This window comes from Zea mays, chromosome 9 (assembly GCF_902167145.1).
Source record: "Zea mays cultivar B73 chromosome 9, Zm-B73-REFERENCE-NAM-5.0, whole genome shotgun sequence".
Taxonomy (NCBI): domain Eukaryota; kingdom Viridiplantae; phylum Streptophyta; class Magnoliopsida; order Poales; family Poaceae; genus Zea; species Zea mays.
The window spans coordinates 152221161-152246382 of record NC_050104.1 but is presented as its reverse complement, the minus strand read 5'-3'; the positions used below and the strand labels follow the sequence as shown (position 1 = coordinate 152246382).

Here is a 25222-nt window from a genome sequence, read left to right as displayed (position 1 = left end):
CACGGCGCGGGAGAGAGAGAAAAAGAGGAGAGAGGAAGAGAGAGAAAAAGAAAGAAAAGATCTTCTCATTTTCGAAATCCGATCTTTCTACATGAATGCATTTGCACTTTCAAAGCAATCAAAAGAAATGCAAGGTTCGGCATGGTGTATCAAACAACATAAAGTATTTAGGGTTTTTCTTACACGGGAAATCCAAACCGAATCCCGCTAGAACTTTGGAAAAGGTCAAGGTTTAGCGAGGGGAAAAAGAGAAAGAAAAGGTAACGCCCGAATTTTGGCGAGTAAAGAAAAGAAAAAATTCAACTGCAAAATTCGGGGCGTTACACTTTCAACCCTTTCCCTCTCTCAAACGGTCACTTAGACCGAGTGAGCTTCTCTTCTCAATCAAACGGAACACGAAGTTCCCGCAAGGACCACCACACAATTGGTGTCTCTTGCCTTGGTTACAATTGAGTTTGATCACAAGAATGAAGGAAGAAAAGAAGTGATCCAAGCGCAAGAGCTCAAATGAACACGACAAATCACTCTCTCTAATCACTAAAACTTTGTGTGGAGTTGGGAGAGGATTTGATCTCTTTGGTGTGTCTTGTATTGAATGCTAGATCTTGTAAGGTGTAGAAGAGTGGAAAACTTGGATGACTTGAATGTGGGGGTGGTTGGGGTATTTATAGCCCCAACCACCAAACTTGACCGTTGGTGGAGGCTGCTGTCGACGGGCGCACCGGACAGTCCGGTGCGCCACCGGACACTGTCCGGTGCGCCAGCCACGTCACCTGGCCGTTGGGTTCCGACCGTTGGAGCTCTGACTTGTGGGCCCGCCTGGCTGTCCGGTGGTGCACCGGACAGGCCCTGTAGGCTGTCCGGTGTGCCACCCGCGCGTGCTCTGCTCCTCTGCGCGCGCAGGCGCGCATTTAATGCGTTGCAGTCGACTGTTGCGTGCGAAGTAGCCGTTGCTCCGCTGTCACACCGGACAGTCTGGTGTGCACCGGACACTGTTCGGTGACTCACCGGACAGTCCGGTGAATTATAGCGGAGCGGATTCCCGAAGCTGGCGAGTTCAGAGTTGCTCTCCCTTGGGGCACCGGACACTGTCCGGTGGTGCACCGGACAGTCCGGTGAATTATAGCGGAGCTCTTCTGAAAATTCCCGAAGGTGAAGAGTTGGGCGTCGAGTTCCCTAGTGCACCGGACACTGTCCGGTGGTGCACCGGACAGTCCGGTGCGCCCGACCAGGGTGCCTTCCGGGTTGTCTTTTGCTCTCTTGTTTGAACCCTTTTCTTGGTATTTTTATTGGCTTATTGTGAACCTTTGGTACCTGTAGAACTTATAGACTAGAGCAAACTAGTTAGTCCAATTATTTGTGTTGGACAATTCAACCACCAAAATCAATTAGGAAATAGGTGTAAGCCTAATTCCCTTTCAAGCTCACTTACGGTGGAGGCTCATGTGAAGTGTAAGGTTTACCAAAGAGAATGGTTAAAGCTGAGCATTGCTTTTAATGTTGGTCAAAATTTTATTAGCAATTACTAAGTATAAGTAGACACCAACCCAATTAAATAAGAAATCACAATTAATAATAAATCTCACAATGCAATACATGTGATAGATTAAGTTTAAATTCATAAGTTACTCATGTGAGGGTCCGAGCCATTCATGACCGCGACCACGACTGATATACCAGTTTTATCTTTACCCACAAGACGTGTTTCCCGTTTAGCCAGGGTTTGCAGGACCCTTAGACACTCCCAAGGTGAATGGCTAGGGATCTACTACGAGGCCTTTACAAAGTTCCACTAGAGGAGAGAACCCGCTACGGATTCTGAGCCGAAGGCGATGTAGGAATCCCTCTCCAAAAAGCTAAAAAGATAGTCCAACCCGAGGACCTCCCTATACCTGCACTCCTCCACCTCGCTTGCCCCTTTCGGGAAAGGATTAACTCACACTAGCTTTCCTAATTATTCAGCCAAGGGTGTCCCATTTCACCATTGTGGTAGCATTGTTTTTCCGAATGGTCGCTCCCTGTTCCAATTAACATAATAATCTTATCATGAACAATAATTAATCCAACATTAAAAAAAGGAACATGATCATAATTCAGATATAACATTAATCCCAAAACTAGGTAGAGCAATAGCAAGTCTACCCAATAGTTCATTTGTTTACACGGTGTGGGGTAAACAAAACTAGGATAACCTATTAGGTCCTATCAGATTAACCTGAGCATGTCACAGTGATTAACAGGAACATTATTAGGTAAATAATAGTGATCAAGGGCACAACTTGCCTTATACTTGTGATGTCTAGGTGCTTCACCAAGTTGGTCTTTAGATTTCTCGTCACCTCGCCTCTACTCGTAGCAATACATACAGATAGACAAGGAATATATAAAAATAACATTACACCAAACAGAACAATGAACCACACAATAATATTTCATGCGCGTTGCTGCCAGATCGTAGGTTTAAGAACTACAAAAATCGGAGTTGAAATGTAGGAGATATAGTTTTCTGATGACCTACATTATTAAGCATAAAAACTAGATTCTAGGTTGATTTTAAGTATTATTGGTCTTGTAAGAAAGATAATCCAAAGAAATATCTAGTTTAACTTTAATTTAAGTTATAACTTGATTAGAAATCATTTTTAGTCAATTTAATTCTAGACATATTAACTTTGATTAGCGAGAGTTAATGTAGTAAACATATGTTTAATCATTATCTAATTGTAAAAATATGTGATATGATACAAATAATGTTATTATTATGCATGCCATATTAATACGAACCTAACGCAACATAAATGGGTCAATTCAGAATTAAAATGAGCAAGATAGGTATTATACAAGTTTTTAGGGACATTCTACTATTAATTTTATACATAAAATAATTTATAAGGGCTAACCTACAAATACTAGGGATCCATTTGTAATTATATTACACATACAATGGACGACAGGTTTGAGAGCACCTAGAGGAGGTGAATAGGTGATCATGTAAAACAACAGCTCAGCAAAACAAACTTGGACTAATATTGGATTAGTGGAAGTAAGAGCCAAGTTCGAATGAGGAGTAAACTTCTTCACTTAATTGCTCTTCACTAAATAATTACAAATGGATCCCTAGTATTTGTAGGTTAGCCCTTATGTAAGTGAAGTTTGGCTAGAGCAATTATGTAAGTGAAGTGAATAGAGAAAGAATCACAATAATATAAAGAATCATGTATTAGGACCTCATTGGTACAAGTGAGAGCCACCTAGAACACACACCGCATGCATTAGGCTTCTCTTGGTCAAGTGAAAGTCTACGGCTTGTTACCCTTGGTGATCGGCATCACCTACATGGCTTGGTGGCGTTGGGAGCACGGTGATCACCTTGGAGGATTTGTTGGTGACCCGGCTCAAGATTGTAAGCGGTCGTGAGGGATCCACCGCGACGGAGTGGCAAAGGATCATTTTATAGTGAGCACTTGGTTCTTGCGAGGACTAAAGGGGAGCGATACCCATGCGCGGGTGCTCCAACGAGGGTTAGGGAAGAGTGACGACTCTTCGATGCCTCAGGAAAAAATTGGAGGAGTCTTCTAAACCTTGCTTTACATTCCGCATTTATTTCAAACATTTTACCTTGTTTATTTGTTTAGCAAGTAGTTGAAGCAATGTCTTAGTATTGTTATATTTATAGTAGTATTCTCTTATTGCTAGTTGTTGGGTGAAGTTGGGCTCTTTCTTAGGGTTTAATTGTTGTTGATTTTTAGAAAAGTCCAATTCACCTCCCTCTTGGACATCGTGATCCTTTCACAACTTAATAATTCCTTGATGCTTGTACGTTGTCGGGTTTGTGACATGACCATCACCATGTACTAGATGGAACGAGACCTATAATGTTTTGACCGAAAACTCAAAAGTAGAGACTGCAGGAGCATCCAAGAAAGACCACAACTAGTGTCCGTGAAGGGTCAAAAGCTATCTACAAAGTAGATCGGGACTTTGACCCTCATGTGAGCCTACAATGTTCTGACCGAAAACTCAAAAGTGGATACTGCAGGAGCATTTAGAAAAGACCACAACCAGCGTATGTGAAGGGTCAAAGCGCTATCTTATAAAGTAACTCGATCAGGACCTTGGCCCTCACGTTAGCTTCTCTTACATAGAGCTTCAACGAAGATCGATAAAAATATTAGTCAACGACATAAGTTTATATCTCACACACTTTTAGTTTCCACATTTACATTGTTACCTTCATTATGTGCTTTATCTTTCTATTTTGTTATTGGCTAGTTGATAGCTTAGAACTTAGAATGCATGTTTTTTTACCGTAGCGATAGCAACACTTATGGCAAACTAGCCCTTAGTCAAAATTATAGTTACACATGAAATGACTTATTTATTTCATGGATTTTACCTATAAGAAAAATAGAGATCATGATTTTATGGAGAAATTAGATTACCTTATTCATTTACCGATTTAAGAAGGCTGATAGTTCCTACTAAAAAGAGACTCAAAACGCAAATTTGTTCATGACCCAAATGCGATATTGTAATAATATAAAATGGGGGTAAAGATAAGGCATATAAATAATATAATAAATATATCATACGAGCCAACAGGAATTTACATTGCAACGCTAATTTATTGGAGATCGATAGATAGGACAGTAGTAACATATTTCTATCTCCAATTACTACTTTGCTCATTTGGCCTTCAATTGAAAAATTACAGAAACCAGATGAGCAGTGAAACCACTAAGAAAAGAATGACTAGAATGTGGCAACGAGCTTTCTCCAACAAATAATTGCCATCTCTTGACAAAATCTAGGAACGAAATAGAAAAGATTACACTATGTACCCTATGCAACCTCCTTTGAAAAAAAACGAGGAGACTAACCAAAGCCCCAACATATATGTGGTGATGCTTCCGGCAAATATATCATACATCGCAAGAACAAATGCATCATAAAATGCCTTTGGATGTTCTTGAAGGGGGCCTGTTAATCTCTGACAGCGATGAGGAATGCGCTTCTTCGTATCTTTGTATCTCCTGTACGTTGAAAGTTAGATATTATTCTTCTGCTTAGGCGACAAGCACCTTTATGTCAAGAAAACATTGTTTAACGAGGTTCCTGTCATATTGTTGAAGAAAACTAGCAGTACAAGTGCAAGAGGTCTGCTACCAAAGAATAAATGGACTTCTCTAGTGGTGACAGGTTACTTGTCTAGAGTTTTCCAGCCAGCAAAATCTGTTTTCCAGCTGAAAGCAGCTTCAGCCAAAACTTCCAATAGTAAATCAGAGTTTCGGAGGCGAAATCTTAAAAGAACACACTATTATGCGAAGTTACGATAGAGGTGGCAAATTCAGGCAGACCCAACTTAAAGCAGAAATGAAACTACATAATAGTTAGTCCAATTCGTACTGACAGATAATATTAGGAAAACTAAATACTTTTGCACATATGTGGAACAGGAGCACACAACTGACAATTTCAACAACTGTTTCTTCTGTGGCAGCAATGACAACTCAAATCATATATATAGCATAATCAAATATGTGAGCAAACGCAGAAAAAACCTGAGATAATGTTAAAGTCGAAGCAGATTTACGGGATTGCAGTTGATCCTTCAAATGGTTACGATGCTGCAGCTGCATGTTCTCAAATTGCTGGAGAAGGAATGGGAAATTGATTGCACTGTAGTTCTGCATATCTTGGTTTCTATTGCCATCTTCCGTCACTTGCAGAATCTGAGAGTATGGATTCGCTGAAGATGTGCGCTTAAGATTTTCACTGAATGGCACAGTCTTCAGTCGAGTCCTCAAGATCTTGAAGGCCGCACTTTGCTGTGTAAACATATAAACCCCACGATGTATAATCTCTCCCAACAGAGTCTGGTTAGAAGTTTGACCTCATAGGAGGAACAATGAACTACAGTTAAGGGTGGTAATGGATTGTGATCCATATGGTTCTTCACAAAATGTTAAGGCCCTAAATAAATTATAGTTCAAAAATGACTAGAAATAAAGCCCGATCCTAATCCGACTTGATCCTTAAATCTTATAGTGCAAAATTTACAGCCCATTGTCAGCCCTAACTACAGTTCAACTCATTCTAACAAAAAAGAAGATATATGAAAGACCATATTCCACATACAAATGGAATACAACAGTAGAAAAGCCCAAAAAGATGGAAATGAAGAAGCAAGTGTAATATGAGGACCGTGGGAATAACCTTTTACATAACAATGCTACTGCAACAGATAGTTTCAGTGTACAATTACAATAAGCCTCCTTATAGACCTTATAGAGGAGGCTCATGACAATTATGGATATAAATAATCTAACAGCTTGTCAAGCTAATAGATGAAGTATCAGACAGCCCTTATACTAGGAAACTAAGCATTCTTTTGGGACAGATATCCTTGTGGAAGTAGGGATGAAATAGCAAAGACTAATTGATTATCCCAACCCAAGATGAAAATAATATCTTAAAAGGCGAAACGAATTCATGAGATACATGCCTTAATTTAAGATTACCATATCTGATGTCTTGCATATGAACTGGATGAAAACTATTCTAGAAATTGTGCAAGAAGCTAAGTTGTTACAGGTTTGGACTCTGGAGCATGCAGCATGAGCTTTTTGTCTAGTCTATGTTACCAAACATTCATTAGACGTTAACCAAAAAAAGGCTGCAGAAACTGCAACGGATGAGAGATAATAAACATACCTGAGGCAAAAGCATCAGGAGACCGTAAAGAGTTTTCAGAAGCCAAGTGTGTTTTCCAGGCTCGAGAAGCTGCAGATTTTTAAGAGCATGTTGTGGAATTTCCATGCCAAAATGATCAGTAAGAAGATATAACAACAAAAGTCTCTGTACTAGAGTTTTTTTTTGCCAACAAGTCATCACAGTTTTCATATCATGTTGCGTCACATAAACCCCAACATGTTAGTTTTACAGCATCCAAACTGAATGTGGAATCATTAGGGGATAGCAATAGTCTGGAAACATTGTACCAAAAGGCGAGCATACAGTAAATGTACAGAACTACAGATAAACAGCATGAGACAAAGATTGGTCCAGGCTTATCATGCCATTAATGTAGCACTAGAAATCAAATTAAAAAAGCCAGGTAGAACTCTCCAAGTTTCGGAATTCAAATGTGCCTGAGAAACAGAAAGATAAATTTGCAGGAACGGATTATCAGACCAAGTTACCTGTAAACGCAAGTAAGCAAATACTGGAGTCTCTAAGAGACGGATCAATTTATCTAATTGAACCAAAAAATTCACATTTATGTCTTCTTCTCCCAGTGACTGAATAACACAGCTTGCGTGATTGTATGCCTACACACATATAGAAAGAACATCCAAAGATCAGTCAATGGAATACTAGTAGGCAACACATTCAAAACGAATCATTACCTGAGCAAGTAAACATAAACTTATCGTAGCCATCGGAGAGTGGCGCCATGAAGCATATAAAGACTGAAACAAGTCCTTGCCACAAGAATCCACTAACGACTTCTTAAGAGGAGAGCGGAGCTCACCAAGTTCAGTTGATGTGAGCAAAATCAAATTCAAAACCTGCAGGTAGTTAAAAAAATAATGCACAAATTTCACAATCACATTTCGGCAGTAGAAGAATGTTGTAGAATTAGGACATACCTGAACCATGACGGATGCGAAATCAAGATCAACTTCACTCTCAAGAATAGTGGAGAACTCTCGATATACTTTTTCAGCACCTAGAAGAACACAGAGCCGACGGACTATCAAAGCACCACGTCTGCAGATGCACCTCAAACCATTATTTTCTAATATGTTCACCAAATATTGAATCATACTATCCTATAAACCAAGAGATATGATTAAAAGCAGAGTCAGCTTTAGATATCAAAAATTTACATACTTCTCCAGTACAAAATGGTTGTTGTGGAAGGTGCGGATCAGGTAGGATACAAGATGATGGAAGTGGTGAGATTCTTCAGCTATGCGTGCATGAACCTCCAATACTAATAGGACAACCTGCACAAGTAAAAATGCTGTGACAAACAACCGCCATGCTCACAGTTCATTAGCAAAAATGTATCAATGGTGGCTAAACCTATACAGCAACTCAACAGGAGTAAGTAGTTTGTCGTGGTTGCGCCTACAGATACCACATTCCAGATAAAAAATAAATATCATCCAGTTTGAGGTTTGTCAAAGAACTCCAGATTTTCAACCTTGGACAATATAGTGGACTTGTCCTAGCTAACAGCAGAACAATTGGAACAATATTCAAATCAGTGTTTAAACAAATTTGGCTTGTGATATGATTCAGATAACTGGCAGCTGCATACTCCTACTCTCCATTGAGGAGGATCAGTTGAGTGGAGACAAGCTACTCAGAGCCTGTCCTCCAGGACCGGTCGAGCCTGGTGGTCAAAATCCCCTCCAGAGTCCAGGCTCCAAGAAAAGCTGGAGCTCCGAACAGCTGGCCGAAGGGTTGTTTTTTTCTTGCCTAACTCAACTCTAGTGCTCACAGCTGCCTTCATAGTCATAGCCCATGAGATGAGGCTGTCCGCAGCAGATCATGTAAGATAGGGAATTTGCACTGTAGATTACACTGTTTGCAGAGTGAAGTTCGAAATAGGGGATAAGATAGGAGATGGGATAGGATAGCTGATGCAGACAGCCTGATGAACCCCTTTCTATAAAAAAAATAACAAATCACCAAAAATATATTGTCTCATGAGACCTAATCATATCTTAAGTTCTTAACTAGTTTGACACTTATCTCTATGATTAGTTAGATGACCGTACGTTGCTACGGTTTCCATTTATAAGAGTATAAAATACAAAGATATGTGTGTTTTGCTGGTTAGGTGGATGTAAATGTGGGTTTAGAGTCAATAACCATGACTCAAATTTCCATTTGTGCATAATTAACTTTTTAATCATTTAAATGTGGGGAGTACGACAATGGTGGAAACTGATGATGATTTATATAGTAGACAAAATATTAATGAATTAATTTAGACTAATTCCATTAAATCCAACCGACCGTCCTCTGAACGTGATAAAAAATAAACGCAAAAGAAAGGGATTTGCTGGCTAGCAGTGTGTTTTTATGATCGCGACGCGAACGTGCGTGACAATGGAGAGCAGAGTTTGAAGCCACAGGACCAGTACGTGCATGCCTCAATGTGATATTCCAGGGAAGTCGCTGGACAAGTTGGAGGTTGTTCCTTGCACGTACAGCGAACAGCCAGGCTGCCGATCGCTACGAGCATGGCAACCACCCACCCTGGGCAGGCGCTGTTTATACGTATTATTATATTAAAATTATTGATCCTTTGTAAAACATAACAGAACATGAGGTGTATTGGTTAGCAGGCGAAGTCTTTGTACCCTTCTTGAGAGACCAGGGTTCGAATCTTTCATCCCGCATCTTTTTTGCACAAGCTTTAAAGGTGTAGTGATAATATCTACCTTTTAATTATAATATCTATCCTTCTGTAACACAAAGGAACATTATATGCAGTGATTAAGGGGCGTGGCTTTGGTCCTTGCAGTCCAGGTTTGAATCCTGGAGCCATCTTCCTTTTCTCCTTTTTTGATTAATTCAGCTAGACAGGCGGGAGGAGCGGAGACGCGTGGCGACGCACGAAAAGAGATTATTCCCATTTAAATATAGTAGAGATTATGTGAATCTAACTTATCATCTAAGATTATTACTCCAATGGTGCTGGGGTGTGGTTCTACAGTACCAGGCCCAACAGTTGCAGCTTGTGCCCTCCAAATAGATCCAAACCTTGATTGAGTTGTGAAATGGTACTAAACTATAACTTTATAAATCATCGCATACAAATAGCACAATATAATATCAGCTAATTACAGCCCACAACAGGATGTAGTTTCAAATTCTAGAAACAAGCAGAGCAGTTTGGAAGGCTTTTCAAAGAAAACTCACCGCGTCCGAAGGATCAGAAAGTGCATTTAGGAGTGGATCAAAAATATCGTTCAGGTAAGCCAAGAACTGTTCCAGAAAATATGTAAATAAACCATAGGTCCAAATAGACTTGTGTTAATCTAAATGAATTGCAACTCTCATATGTCCAACTCTAAGTTGACAAAATAAAATCACAGCAATGTAAAAGCTTAAAAACATTTAGATACATGTTGAAATTTATCAAAATGCAGCCCAAAAACCATCGCTCTTTTAGTACCTCAGCACAATATCGATCCAGCAAAGTGAAGAACCAATGCAATGCTTCGATTCGAGTGGCCTCATGTTCACTGTTCAATTCTCTGGAAATGAAGGACAAAAGGTCAATGCCTTGTCACAAATTTCATGTTGATATAATTATCAAATACCAGCATAGGCAGAGCATACAGATAGATGCCTAACAGTTCTACATAGTTTCATTTCCAAGGGACTTTATAGAGAACCTTTTTGCGATTGAAAGAATTGCTCCGATATCAAATCCCTCAGCTGGATCAGCTTTTATAGCACGGAGTTCCTCATTTGTTTCGCGTGCAACCTTGCAAACAAATCAGTAACTAAAGTAAATGCTATTCCTGAACAGGCACACACCACACAGTTCACATTGCAGTAAGCGTATGAATCATGATGGGAAAGTACCACTCGGATTTTCTCCTCCTCGTCAGATATGCATGGTAAGACAGCGCCCAATATATCTGCATAGTAGGGAACAAGTTGTTCCCCACCAAGCTTCACAAACTCGTTGATCTGCACTTCAAAGGATAAGTCATAAGTCAAGCATTCTTACAAATACTAAACCAGCTTCTGCAGTCTAGATTCTAGGTTTTAAGATCACAGGAAAACATGAAAGACAAATTACCCATGTGATAGATGTCAACCGAGTGAATTCATCAGTAGAGCCTGCCCTCCGAACGAGTATTTCAGCCATACGACCATAATCTACATTCTTTTCATTTTAGGTATGATAATCAGCATTGAAAACAAAAAATGAAGAAAACCTTTAAGAGTATAGCGAAAGGGCTGACTTGGTTTTGGTTGTGGTCTGAGTAGCACTCCTCAGTGTCCTGAGTTCGACTGCCCATGGGAGCGAATTTTAGACTAAGGTTAAAAAATCCCATCGTCTGTCCCACGCCAAAGCATAGGTCTAAGGCCCGGCCCCAGTCGCGGTCATTCTCACATGGACTATAGTGTCACTGTGTATGGATGGGGCAAGGGTTCAAGGGTTTTCTCGACTTACGTGAGGTCTTCTTCTTAATGTAATGGCCATAGGTTTTCTTGACATGCGCAGCCTTTAAAAGTATAAAACAACAAAGCCTTTTAGTGTCAAACAAGTTAGGTTAGACTAGAGTTGAAACCCAACAGAAGCCACAAGTCAAGATTCAGGAACGTTGATAGTTGTTTTCCATGCACTCCTATTCAAGGTTAAATCTTCGGATATATTCCATCATTTCAAGTCTCCTTTCACTGCCTCTTCCCATGTCAACGTCGGCCTTCCCCTTCCTCTCTTCCCATTACTATCATGCCTTAGGAAGTTAGGATACACTGGTGCCTCTGAAGGTCTCTCATGAAGACATGTCCAAACCATCTCAACCAATGTTGGACAAACGTTTCTTCAATTGGTGCTACCCCTAGCCTATCACATATATCGTCGTTCTAGACTTGATCCCTTCTTGTATGGCCATAAATCCAACGTAACATAAGCATTCTGTAACACTTATATACTGAACCTGTCGTCTTTTTTTAGGCCAACATTCTACATCAAGCAACATAGCATGTCTAATCGTCATCCTATAAAACTCGCCTTTTAGCTTTTGAGGCCTCCCACATCCGAAAGCAATTTTGGCACAGCTTCTTATCTCCTTTCGGGCTTGGTCATCTCTCCCCTGATGTAGAGGATATCGCTTTTGTTGATTGGTGGAGAAGAGTTTGTAACCGAGTGCATAAAGACAAGAAAGGCCTTAATAGTGCCATTATACTAGGTGCATGGTGTTTATGGCTGTAGCGTAACCGGGTGGTTTTTGAGGGTGATTCTCCTCCATCGGCAAGGTCCAGAGAGGTTTCTTAGATGAGTTGGCGCGCTGGGTGCTAGCTGGAACCAAACATCCCGAAAGCTTAGGCTTAGCCGAAGCCCTTAGTGTGGTCGGAGAAAATTATGTAACAAACATGTAATAGCTCTAAGGGTCTGTGTTTTTCTGGGGATTCCTGCATAGCAGGTTTTTTCTCCCTTCTTGTAAGACCTTCTTTCGTTCTCTCTAATATATAAAGATGTGCATCTCTCCTGCGTGTTCGAGAGGGAAAAAAAATGGTACCCTCTTGTCATAGAATGTCAAATGCTTGAGCTTGACACAACTTCATCCACTCTGCTTTGATTCTATGGCTAACATGTTCATCAATATCCCCGTCTCTCTATAGCATTGATACTAAATACCGAAAGGTATCATTCCACCTTCCAAACTAACATCTCACAACCTTTAAGAGTATACAGAAAATAAAAAAGGATAACTAAAGGAATAAGCATCCCACAATGTTTTTAACGTCTAAGCTGTTAAATGGCTAACAGTATAGAGCAGCAGCCTTACTGGTGAGTTCTTTATCTCCTGAAGAAACTCAGAAAGTGCTGCATCAGCTTGCTGCCTTATCTCATGACTGGAATCACTCAGCATATTGAACAAACCTGCAGGGGTAGTGATATAGAAGATGTTGAGAAGTCAATAAAAGTGTAGTGCACTTGAAGAAAAGAGAGGGATTACCGTCAAGAAAATCAGGAAGAAAACCAAGCATGTCAATATCAGGAACACTATCTAACACTGTTATCCACCCAACCAAAAATTGTCTTACATAAGGGTTCAACACATTCATGCGCTCTCTCAAGAGCGGTATGAATTCTTCTATGCTGAAGAGCAAAACCAAATCAGGAATCAACACAGACATTAAAACAAGCAACACGTTAATAAGGAAAAGGCAAATAATACACAGCATACCTGAACTGATCACTCTCAGTTACGATATCCTGGTGGATAAATAATTATCTAATCAGGGATAGTTAAGAAGAGAAACAAGGGATAAGTTGTAGATATGAATACAATCCAGGTGATTATATTTATACCTTGACAAGCTTATCAAGAAGGTGAGCGGCACTTTGAACATTAGCATCGGAATCTGCAGAAAGCTTGCATAAAGCATCAAAAATTTTGTTGAAGTAGATGATGAAATCCCCTCTTACCACCTAAAGAGAGAAATTCAATTAGTGTAAAGCAAACATACAATTTATGTTCCATCACTAAACTAAATGCTTACTTTTGCTATGTTGTATAGCGCTTCACAAGCATAGTAACGCACTCTACTATCTTGGTCCAGGAAAGAAGTAAGCACAGGAGGTACAATTTGCTGGAAACACAAAGCAACAGAGTTTATTGTACAGTCAAATTGGCAAGACAGAATAATAGCACGGATAATATAATGTAGGCATTAAACATAAGTCATATTAACAGAGCTTCTCTGCTGGGTAGACATGTAAGTGGCATAATAACAGATTATTTGTATATGTCACAGAAGCTTTGTATCAAACTATAATAACTATATGATTTGAACATGAGCACACAATGCCATCTAATAAACTTATTATCTCCATTCCCAAGATCTAACCATATCAATGAAAAATATTTGCAATCTCCCTCATTGATCTTTCTTCCAGATCCCCAATATCCATTTCAACTGATGCAACAATACAACTCCATAAAATCCTACAAGATTAATGTATGAATAATACTGTAGAGGACTAATATTTTCCAATCATCAAAAGCAATATGTTAAAAGAATGCCAGAAAGGAAGTGGCTCTTCAACCCGTAGAAGTTAATCCCTCTAGTTGGCAAATAATTGACGTCTTTGACAAAGTTTAAGTCAAACTTTTAGAACTTTGACTATTAGTTTAGAAACTTATTGATCATACGCATAGATTTGTCTTGAAAAGTACTTCCATAAAAGAATGAATATGTTAGGATGTTCATTAGTATTCTAATAAGAATAATGGTCAAAGCTATGTTTTGGAGACCATGTCGTTCTCCAAAACTCCAAGTATTTGCAAACCGGATGACTATTTTCATGATGAATCAGTGAGCATAATGTCCTTCAGCACTGAGGGAATGGACTATACACAATCCATCAAATCATACTTGAGCTCCAACTCAATAAATGCAAATGGGAATCTGAAGTACTTGATACCACAAGAAATGAAGTCATTTGGAATTAATGACTAATAGATATGTTCAGCATGTAAGGATGACAATGTGCTCTAATTTTTACACTATAAAGTTTAAGGATCAGATCGGATTAGGATCGGGTTCTATTTATATTCATTTTTGAACTAAAATTATTTAAGTGCTCTAACAAATAGTGTAGAAACATTTGGGCTGTGATCCATTACCACCCCTATCAGCATGTAGTACACCAATAGAGGAATGCATGATCCAATGGTGAAGCTCAATAAGGCAAGATGCTGTTGGCAGAGTTCCATAGTTGCCAACTTGCCATTTACAGATTATGCATGCAGATTTTAAGGCAAATAGCCACATGATTTCCTTTAAGAGACACAAGGATTCACCCCATACGTGATGACACTGCATAAAGTTGAATATAAATATACTAAATACAATTTACAAGCTAACGCTTGCACTAGTAAACCTCGAGATGCTGAGCTGCCTCACTGGTGAGTCCAACAGTAACTGCTGCAAGGCCAATCAACCCACCCTGCTAACATCAAAGTGCCACAGAACTCAACAAATCTGACCTCATAAGAACAGACACATGAACTACGGCAGTCTAAGCAAACCTTTCGATGGTTCGCCTGTGGCGAATATGTGAAATCGTTGGTGAGCAGCGAGATAACCGCTGATATCTTCTCATGCTCCCCAAACGTTGCAAGCTGCTTCACAATTCCCTCAATCTGTACAAAGGCCACAGCAACAAAAAAAATCCATCTCAAATCACAAGCGATTGCTCTAAGACCCAGGCCAGCGAGGAATCGAATCCCTCACCTCAAGCGCGGCGTTCTTCCGCTTCTCGTAGAGCTTGTCAGAGAGGTTGCGAAGCACGGCGCCCGGGATGATGGATAGTGCGTCTGCGGCCATCGCCGGAGAATCCACCCAAGAGATACCCTGCCCCGCCGCCGCTACAGCCTCCCGATCGCCCGCGATCGCCGCATCGGCCGCATCCCCGCCCCACGGCCCCCGCAGCTGCGACCCAACCCTAACCCGGCAGGCCAAGGTCCAAGGCGATGGGCACCGGGAGCGGGGAGGCGAAACCCTGGAGACCTGAGCACCAACCCTAGCTCGCTCGCAGCAACAGCTTGAGTCTAGAAATGGATTTGCAGGCGGAGGCGGCAGTGGTGTGATCTGGAGGGAAGGAGAGGGGATCCGGGCGCTACTGCTATTTTCCCTTCTCTTCGGCAAGGGTAACGTTTACCGTTGTGGCGGCCATTAACACGGCGCCTGTTTCCCGTGGGTGATGATGGTCCACGGCGGAGGCCAGCCTGGCAAGTTGGGCCGGGCTTCCGGACCGACTGCGGTGTAGCCTCGTAGTCGTAGGGAGCTCGGCTCCGGTGCCGGGTGGTAGACTAGCTGTCAGCCGAGCAGCGCGGTAACGTGGACCAGGTGTATCCATGCGAGGGTCCCGGGTCGTGCCTGCTGTAGTGCTGTCCGCTGGTTCCCTCTCCACGGAAAAGGCAGCTGCTCATGTTAACGCGTGTTAATCATATTTGATATTGATAAAAAATAAATGTAATATTAAAATAGGTATATATTGATAAAAAAATAAATTTAATATTAAAATAGGTATGTATTCTACATGTCAGATATTAAACTGATAAAAATAAATATTATACTTTATATTAGCTAAAAAAATTATAGTTCGTTCGGTCGCTCGTCCATCTTTTAGCTATAGATGTACATTCGGGTCGTCCGATCCATGCCCGAAAGCCGAAAGGGCTTGGTTCGTTTAAATTTTGTGTCAGCCCGTTTGAATTTTGGACTGGCCCACAAGCCTAGCTCTCGATCCACGACTTGGCACGTAATTGCTTACATTTTGTAGGCTCATTTCGGACGACCGAAAATCACATCAGAACCCAGAATTCAAAATAGATTTAATAAAACAAATAAACTTTACCAAAAGCAAACTTAATATTTTTATTAAGTTGCCAGAGATATGCACTGACTATCTCGTTAAAAAATCACTTTGTTGGAAGAAAAAAGTGTATAATCAACTATATACATAATTCGTAAGTTCATTTTATTATCTAATGTTCATAACAAAAATAAAATTACATCACGTACTCTAATACAAAGCTATAAAAAAATATTTAACTAGCATCGTCTCTAGCTTTGTAGTCTTTAACAAGTAAATGAAAATATAAAATGAAGTGTGGTTTTAATAAATATATGGGCATTCAGTGCCTCTATATGAGTCATCCGTGTCGGTCTTAAACGGATCGTGCTCATGCCCACCCATGGGTCACGCCCCTCGGCCCAATATATTGGGTCGTGCCGGTCTGACACTAAATTTTTTTGGGTCGTGATGTGTCTAGGTCGTGTTTTTTTGTGCTTCGGGCCAGCCCATCAGACCCGCCCCAAATGTACATACACTACCAGAATCGCGTTCTTTGTCGAGTGTCTAAGACACTCGGGAAAAGCTATTTTACACCCGGCAAAAAGTTTTTATCGGCAAAGGGTTCTTTGTCAAGTGCTTTTTCGGACACTCGACAAAAATTTTGCCGAGTGTCGAAAAGCACTCGGCAAAGAAAAACACTCGGCAAATTAAGAATCGAAAAAACAGCAAAACGTTTTTTTTTAATATAGGAACAACTCTCCAACTCTACACATATTACCTTACCCATTTGCCCTATCATTTTCACTATTATTTTGAATCAAATTAAATTTATATGTTTTGTGAATGGTGAGATTCGAACTCACAACCTCTCTCTCGCGCATACCCTCCTATACCACTACACTACTACACCAATTATATCTATATTACGTTTTCATTCCCCATGTATTATAATAAACCGAGAGTAATTTGATTATTTAAGGCACTAAATGAGTTCATTTGAAAATGTGACCAACTATAAAGTTGCATACCTTTTTGAGATCTACAAGTTTTATTTTAATATTTTCTATATCTGAGAGTGTCGGTACCTTAAAACAGGGGTACCCCTTGTTACAAGATGAAGGCGCTGCGCCGGCGGAGAAGTCCCTGGTTGCGCGGAGAACAGTTCTCCGCCGCGCCACATCAGCCGCCTTGGGGTCGTCACGTGGTCAAGGAAAGGGACGTGCTCCAGGATACACGCAGTGGGTCCGGACCTACTGCAAGGAAAGCACCGAACCCCCGTACGTGACGAGCGGACCTCCAAGATGGGTCCCGGACCCTTCTGAGTGGGGTCCGGACTAATCACCGCCGGGTCCCGGGACTCTGGGGCAGGGAATTGTGTTCCGATTGATTGAGAAGAGAAGCTCACTCTGTCTAAGTGACCGTTTGAGAGAGGGAAAGGGTTGAAAGAGACCCGGTCTTTGTGACCACCTCAACGGGGAGTAGGTTTGCAAGAACCGAACCTCGGTAAAACAAATCATCGTGTCTCGCTCTTTATTTGCTCACGATTTGTTTTGCGCCCTCTCTCTCGGACTCGTTTATATTTCTAACGCTGACCCGGCTTGTAGTTGTGCTTAAGTTTATAAATTTCAGATTCGCCCTATTCACCCCCCTCTAGGCGACTTTCAGTCGTCGTCTCTTGGTGAAGAAGAAGATGCATCGCTGTCGTAGTAGATGATCTTCCTGATGCGCCTCTTCTTATTCCCGTCCTTCTTCTTGTGACTCGAGCCTGAGTCAGTGGGCTTGTCATCTCTTGGCTCATTGAAGATGGACTCCTTATCGTTGACCACCATCTCCTTTCCCTGAGGATCCATCTCTTCGGGCGGTTAGTCCCTTAGATGAAGAGTACGGCTCTGATACTAATTGAGAGCACCTAGAGGGGGGTGAATAGGTGATCCTGTAAAAATCAAACACTAATAGCCACAAAACTTAGTTATAAGTGTTAGTACGGCTAAGTAGCTTGAAGCGAGTTCTTGTGAACACAACAATCACAGAGAAAGCAACACAAGTGACACGTGATTTTTATCCCGTGGTTTGGCCAAGTAATACTTGCCTACTTCCACGTTGTGGCGTCCCAATGGACGAGGGTTGCACTCAACCCCTTTCAAGTGATCCAATGATCAACTTGAATACCACAACTTTCTTCTTTATAGTTTTTCTCCCGTTTGCGAGGAATCTCCACAAGTTGGAGCCTCTCGCCCTTACAATAAAGATCACAAAGAAGGCACAAGTGAGAGCACCTAGAGGGGGGTGAATAGGTGATCTTGTAAAAATCAAACACTAATAGCCACAAAACTTAGTTATGAGTGTTAGTGTAGTCAAGTGGCTAAGAAACGTTCTCGTGCGAACAAAGCAGTCACAATAAGCAGCACAAGAGACACGTGACTTTTATCTCGTGGTTCGGCCAAGTAGCACTTGCCTACTTCCATGTCGTGGCATCCCAATGGACGAGGGTTGCACTCAATCCCTTTCAAGTGATCCAATGATCAACTTGAATACCACGACTTTCTTCCTTAGTCTTTCTCCCGTTTGCGAGGAATCTCCACAACTTGGAGCCTCTCGCCCTTACAATGATGATCACAAAAGAAGCACATAAGTAAGGGAAGGGAGAGCAACACACACAAGACTCAAATCCACGGCACAACCACGCACACAAGTCACAACTTGAGCTCGAAGTACAACACACGGAGTTCACAACTCAAATGGAGCTCAAATCGCTAACGCAGAGAATCAAATGTGTGGGAGCGGAGTCTGGATGCTTTAGAATACTCAGAGAATGCTTGGGTGACTCCTCTATGCGCCTAGGGGTCCCTTTTATAGCCCCAAGGCAGCTAGGAGTCGTTGAAGACAATCTTGGAAGGCCAAACTTGCCTTCTGTCGGGTGGTGCACTGGACAGTCCGGTGCACCACCGGACATTCACTGTAGTTGTCCGGTACGCGATCGCCTTCCTTTTCTGGCGCATCCGACCGTTGGTCCTCGGCATCGGTTGGCGCACCGGATACTGTCTGGTGCACACCGAACAATCTGGTGTGCCCAATCGACCGTTGCAGCGAGCCACGCGTCACCCGCGGATTGCGCGGCCGGCCGTTGCGCCGGCGACCGTTGGCTCACCGGACAGTCCGGTGCACCACCGGATAGTCCGGTGAATTATAGTCATGTCGTCTTTTCTGTTTCCCGAGAGCAACGAGTTCGCCGCGGATGACTCACCGGACAGTCCGGTGCACCACAGGACGGTCCGGTGAATTTTAGCCGTACGCCGCCGTCGAGTCCCGAGAGCGGCCTTTTCACGCGGACCAGCCTGGCGCACCAGACACTGTCCGGTGCACCACCGGACAGTCCGGTGTGCCAAGCCAAGCTGGAGTTGGCTGCACATAGCCAAGTCTTTTTCCAATTCTTTTCTACCTGTTTATAGCACTTAGATAGAACACGTTGGTACTCAAATAACAAATGTACTAAGTCTAGAAACATACCTTGTCTTTGATTTGCACCTTTTGCTTGTTTAACACATAAAGAATTCAAAACATGTGTGTTGGACACTTAATCACCAAAACACTTATAGAAATGGCCCAGATGCACATTTCCCTTTCAATCTCCCCTTTTTTGGTGATTTATGCCAACACATCAAAAAGCAACAAAAAGAAGTGCAACATCAATACAATTGAAAACTAAATTGTTTTTTACTATAATTTGGCATATTTGGATCATTCTTTGCCACCACTTGGTTTGTTTTTGCAAATCAAATCTTTTTCCTATCTCTAAGTCAAACACACTTGTTTGGCCAAATCAAGAGATATTCCAATGGAAAACTTGATCAAGTACCAATAACTCCCCCTTTTTCCCATAAACAAAATTCTCCCCCACCAGAGACCAAATTTTGCAATAAGAGCATTTTGGACAAATCAAAAGTTCTAACTCTATTGTTTTCAAAATTCACAAGTGGTAGCTGATCCATTTGCTTTGGCCTTAATTCCTCCCCCTTTGGCATTAAGGACCAAAACAGGATCATTCTTGGCCCTTTAACCCCATTGCCTCACCAAAAATGTCAAATAAGAGCAAAAAGGCAATGAGAGCATAAGTATGAACTTGGAAGTGAGTACACCAATACCGAAGTGCAGTGGATGTCTTTGCATCATCCAAGTTCACCTTTCCCTTTCAATGCACCTTTGAGACTACATCAAGTATACTTAAACAAACACATTAGTCTCAAAGGGTCAAGTTGTAGCACATCTCCCCCTAAATCTGTGCATCATTCACACATGGACTTGTGAGGTCCGGGGATCCCTTGCACAACTTGAGCACCATAAATAAGCAACAAATCACATAAATGCATAAAGTAACATGATCAAAGGCATAGAACACATGTATGCTATAGATCAATCCAAGTTACGCGAATCTAAGACATTTAGCTCACTACGCAACCTGCAAAAGGTTTTCTCATCTAACGGCTCGGTAAAGATATCGGCTAGCTGGTTCTCGGTGCTAATATGGTACACCTCGATATCTCCCTTTTGCTGGTGGTCTCTCAGAAAGTGATGTCGAATGTCTATGTGCTTAGTGCGGCTGTGTTCAACAGGATTATCCGCTATGCGGATAGCACTCTCATTGTCACATAGGAGTGGGACTTTGCTCAGATTGTAGCCAAAGTCCCTGAGGGTTTGCCTCATCCAAAGTAGTTGCGTGCAACACTGTCCTGCGGCAACATACTCAGCCTCAGCGGTGGAGTGGGCAACAGATGTTTGTTTCTTTGAACTCCAAGACACCAGGGACCTTGGAATTGGCACATCCCTGATGTACTCTTCCTATCAACCTTGCATCCAGCATAACCGGAGTCTGAATATCCAATCAAATCAGAGGTAGACCCCTTTGGATACCAGATACCGAAGCAAGGCGTATAAACTAAATATCTAAGAATTCGCTTAACGACCACAAGGTGACATTCCCTAGGGCTGGATTGATATCTAGCACACATGCATACGCTAAGCATAATATTCGGTCTACTAGCACATAAATAAAGTAATGACCCTATCATGGACCGGTATGCCTTTTGATCAACAAACTTACCTCCTTTGTTGAGGTCTACATGCACGTCGGTTCCCATCGGTGTCTTCACGGGCTTGGCATCCTTCATCCCAAACCTCTTTAGAAGGTCTTGAGTGTACTTCGTTTGGGAGATGAAGGTATTGTCCTTGAGTTGCTTCACTTGGAACCCAAGGAAGTAGTTCAACTCACCCATCATCGACATCTCAAACTTTTGAGTCATCACCCTCCTAAACTCCTCACAAGACTTTTGGTTAGTAGAACCAAATATTATGTCATCGACATAAATTTGGCACACAAAAAGATCACCATCACAAGTCTTAGTGAAAAGAGTGGGATCGGCTTTCCCAACCTTGAAAGCATTAGCAATTAAGAAATTTCTAAGGCATTCATACCATGCTCTTGGGGCTTGCTTGAGTCCATAGAGCGCCTTAGAGAGCTTAAACACATGGTCGGGGTACCTGTCATCTTCAAAGCCAGGGGGTTGTTCCACGTATACCTCCTCCTTGATTGGCCGATTGAGGAAAGCGCTCTTCACATCCATTTGAAACAACCTGAAAGAGTGGTGAGCGCCATAGGCTAATAATATTCGAATAGACTCTAGCCTAGCCACAGGAGCAAAAGTCTCCTCGAAATCCAAACCTGCGACTTGGGCATAACCTTTTGCCACAAGTCTAGCCTTGTTTCTTGTCACCACCCCGTGCTCGTCAACACCCACTTGGTTCCCACAACATTTTGCTTTGGACGTGGCACCAGGCTCCAAACTTCATTCCTCTTGAAGTTGTTGAGCTCTTCCTGCATAGCCAACACCCAGTCCGGATCCTGCAAGGCCTCTTCTACCCTGAAAGGCTCAATAGAAGAGACAAACAAGTAATGCTCACAAAAAAATTGCTAAACGTGAGCGAGTCGTTACTCCCTTGCTGATATCACCCAGAATTTGATCAACGAGGTGATTTCTTTGGATTGTTGATCGGACTTGAGTTGGCGGTACTTGTGGTGCTTCTTCCTCCATAACTTGTTCTTCTTGTGCTCCCCCTTGATCACACGCCTCTTCTTGAGGAACCTGTCCATCATCTTGAGTTGGGGGATGCACCATTGTGGAGGAAGATGGCTGATCTTGCTCTTGTTGTTCCTGTGGTCGCACATCACCTATCGCCATCGTGTGCATTGTGGCCGTTGGAACATCATCTTCATCTATGTCATCAAGATCAACTTGCTCTCTTGGAGAGCCATTAGTCTTCATCAAATACAACATCGCTAGAGACTTCAACCAAACCCGATGATTTGTTGAAGACCCTATACGCCTTTGTATTTGAGTCATACCCTAGTAAAAACCCTTCTACAACTTTGGGAGCAAATTTAGAATGTCTACCTTTCTTCACCAAAATGTAGCATTTGCTCCCAAATACACGAAAGTAAGAGACATTGGGTTGGTTACCGATAAGGAGTTCATACGAGGTCTTCTTGAGAAGGCGATGTATGTAGAGCCGGTTTATGGCGTGGCAAGCTGTGTTCACAGCTTCCGACCAAAACCGCTCGGGCGTCTTGAATTCTCCAAGCATCGTTCTCGCCATGTCGATGAGCATCCTGTTCTTCCTCTCGACCACACCATTTTGTTGTGGTGTGTAGGGAGCGGAGAACTCGTGCTTGACGCCTTCTTCCTTAAGATACTCCTCAACTTGTAGGTTCTTGAACTCGGACCCGTTGTCACTCCTTATCTTTTTCACCTTTAGCTCAAATTCGTTTTGAGCCCTCCTTAGAAAGCGCTTTAGGGTCCCTTGGGTTTCTGATTTATCCTACAAAAAGAACACCCAAGTGAAGCGGGAAAAGTCATCAACAATTACAAGACCATACTTACTTCCCCCGATGCTAAGGTAGGCAACGGGTTCGAAGAGGTCCATGTGAAGAAGCTCCAGTGGTCTTGATGTTGTCATCACATTCTTGCTGTGATGAGTGCTTCCCACCTGTTTCCCTGCCTGACAAGCTGCACAAGGTCTATCTTTCTCGAAACAAACATTGGTTAGTCCTAACACATGTTCTCCCTTTAGAAGTTTATGAAGGTTCTTCATCCCAACATGTGCTAGACGGCGATGCCACAGCCAGCCCATACTAGTCTTAGCTATTAAGCATGCATCTAGATCGGCCTCCTATTTCGAAAAATCAACTAAGTAGAGTTTGTCGTCTAATACACCCTTAACCGCTAATGAACCATCACTCCTTCTAAAGACAGAAACATCAACATTTGTAAACAAACAATTGTAGCCCATGTGGCACAATTGACTTACAGACAGGAGATTGTACCCTAATGACTCTACTAAAAATACATTTGAAATAGAGTGCTCGCTTGTGATTGCTATCTTTCCCAAACCTTTGACCTTGCCTTGGTTCCCATCTCCAACAATAATCGTATCCTGGGAATCCTTGTTCTTGACGTAGGAGGTGAACATCTTCTTCTCCCCGTCATGTGGTTTGTGCATCCGCTGTCGATTATCCAGCTAGATCCCCTGGATGCATAAACCTGCAAGGCAATTTAAGCTTGGGTTTTAGGTACCCAACTCTTGTTGGGTCCTACAAGGTTAGTCACAATAGTTTTTGGAACTCATATGCAAGTTTTGTCTCCCTTGCATTTGGATCCCAATTTCCTAGCCACTACTTTTGCATTCTTACATGAAAGAACAAAAGAAGTGTTGCAAGCATGGAAAACAGTAGTAGATTCATTACACACTTTCCTAGGCACATGATGCACAACATGATTTCTCCTAGGCCTACTTCTACCGTGAATAAAAGTAGAACTGGAGGCAAACATAGCATGTGAATCAAAAGCATCATGATCATAACTCCTATTATATTTGGAATGACTAGCAATTTTCCTATTAAAAATGAAAGCATGATTCCTTTGAGTACTACTAGCCATAGGGGCCTTCCCTTTCTCCTTGTTGGGAATGGGAGCCCTTTGGCTTGTTAAGTTCTTGGCTTCCTTTCGAAAACCAAGCCCATCTTTAATTGAGGGGTGTCTACCAACGGTGTAGGCATCCCTAGCAAATTTTAACTTATCAAAATCAACCTTGCAAGTCTTAAGTTGAGCATTAAGGCTTGCCACCTCATCATTTAATTTAGTAATGGACGCAAGATGTTCATCACAAGCATCAATATCAAAATCCTTGCATCTATTACAAATAACAACATGCTCTATACATGATTTAGTTACATTAGCTTCCTCTAGTTTAGCATTTAATTCAACATTCAAATTCTTTAGACTAGAGAGAGATTCTTGGCAGGCAGACAACTCAGAAGACAGCATTTCATTTCTTTTAAGTTCTAAGGCAAGAGACTTTTGAACGCTAACAAATTTGTCATGTTTCTCATACAAAATGTCCTCTTGCCTTTCTAGCAATCTATCTTTTTCATTTAGAGCATCAATTAACTCATTGATTTTATCTACTTTTGCTCTATTTAAACCCTTAAATAAATCAGTATAATCTACTTCATCATCATATGACTCTTTATCACTAGAAGAAGTATATTTGGGAGTGTCCCGAATACGTACCTTTTTCTCCTTGGCAATAAGACATGTATGGCGTTCGTTGGGGAAGAGGGAGGATTTGTTGAAGGCCGAAGCAGCGAGTCCTTCGTCGCCGGAGTCGGAAGAGGAGCAGTCTGAGTTCCATTCCATTCCAAGGTGCGCCTCGCCCTTTGCCTTCCTGTAGTTCTTCTTTTTCTCCTTCTTCCCGTTCTTTTCTTGTCCCTGACCACTATCATTTTCGGGACAATTTGCAATAAAGTGACCAGTCTTACCGCGTTTGAAGCAGAAGCGCTTCCCCCTCGTTTTATTCCTGTTGGGGTACTCCTTGCGTCCTTTGAGTGCGATCTTGAAGTGCTTGATGATAAGCGTCATCTCATCTTCATTGAGTCCGGCAGCCTCCACTTGAGCTACCTTGCTTGGTAGCGCCTCCTTGCTGCTTGTTGCTTTGAGAGCAACGGGTTGCGACTCGTATATAGGTAGTGGACCGTTCAAGGCGTCATCCACGTACCTTGCCTCCTTAACCATCATGTGCCCGCTCACGAATTTTTCG

General features: G+C 41.9%; 1 protein-coding gene across 7 annotated transcripts; it reads right to left on the bottom strand.

The window, feature by feature from the left end:
* Positions 1 to 4551: 4551 nt before the first annotated feature.
* LOC100216573 (uncharacterized) lies at positions 4552 to 15540 on the bottom strand. Of its 7 annotated transcripts, none has more exons than XM_035962077.1 (21): positions 15010 to 15495; positions 14805 to 14918; positions 14657 to 14722; positions 13621 to 13718; positions 13273 to 13362; positions 13082 to 13201; positions 12957 to 12985; positions 12726 to 12868; positions 12555 to 12649; positions 10835 to 10921; positions 10615 to 10722; positions 10422 to 10513; positions 10199 to 10280; positions 9943 to 10008; positions 7897 to 8012; positions 7653 to 7773; positions 7410 to 7571; positions 7203 to 7331; positions 6715 to 6783; positions 5562 to 5876; positions 4552 to 5033 (listed from the first exon to the last, which is right to left on the bottom strand). In XM_035962077.1, exons 4-21 carry the CDS (start codon positions 13621 to 13623, stop codon positions 4947 to 4949), a joined length of 1914 nt encoding a protein of 637 aa, XP_035817970.1. In that variant the 5' UTR covers positions 13624 to 13718; positions 14657 to 14722; positions 14805 to 14918; positions 15010 to 15495; the 3' UTR covers positions 4552 to 4946. The 7 variants fall into 7 exon arrangements, 6 of the variants coding, with proteins under 6 accessions (XP_035817970.1, XP_035817971.1, XP_023156721.1 ...); XM_035962078.1 differs by having other exon boundaries at positions 5562 to 5828; positions 15010 to 15491; XR_002749173.2 differs by lacking the exon at positions 13621 to 13718 and having other exon boundaries at positions 5562 to 5893; positions 14657 to 14725; positions 15010 to 15513.
* Positions 15541 to 25222: the final 9682 nt, after the last annotated feature.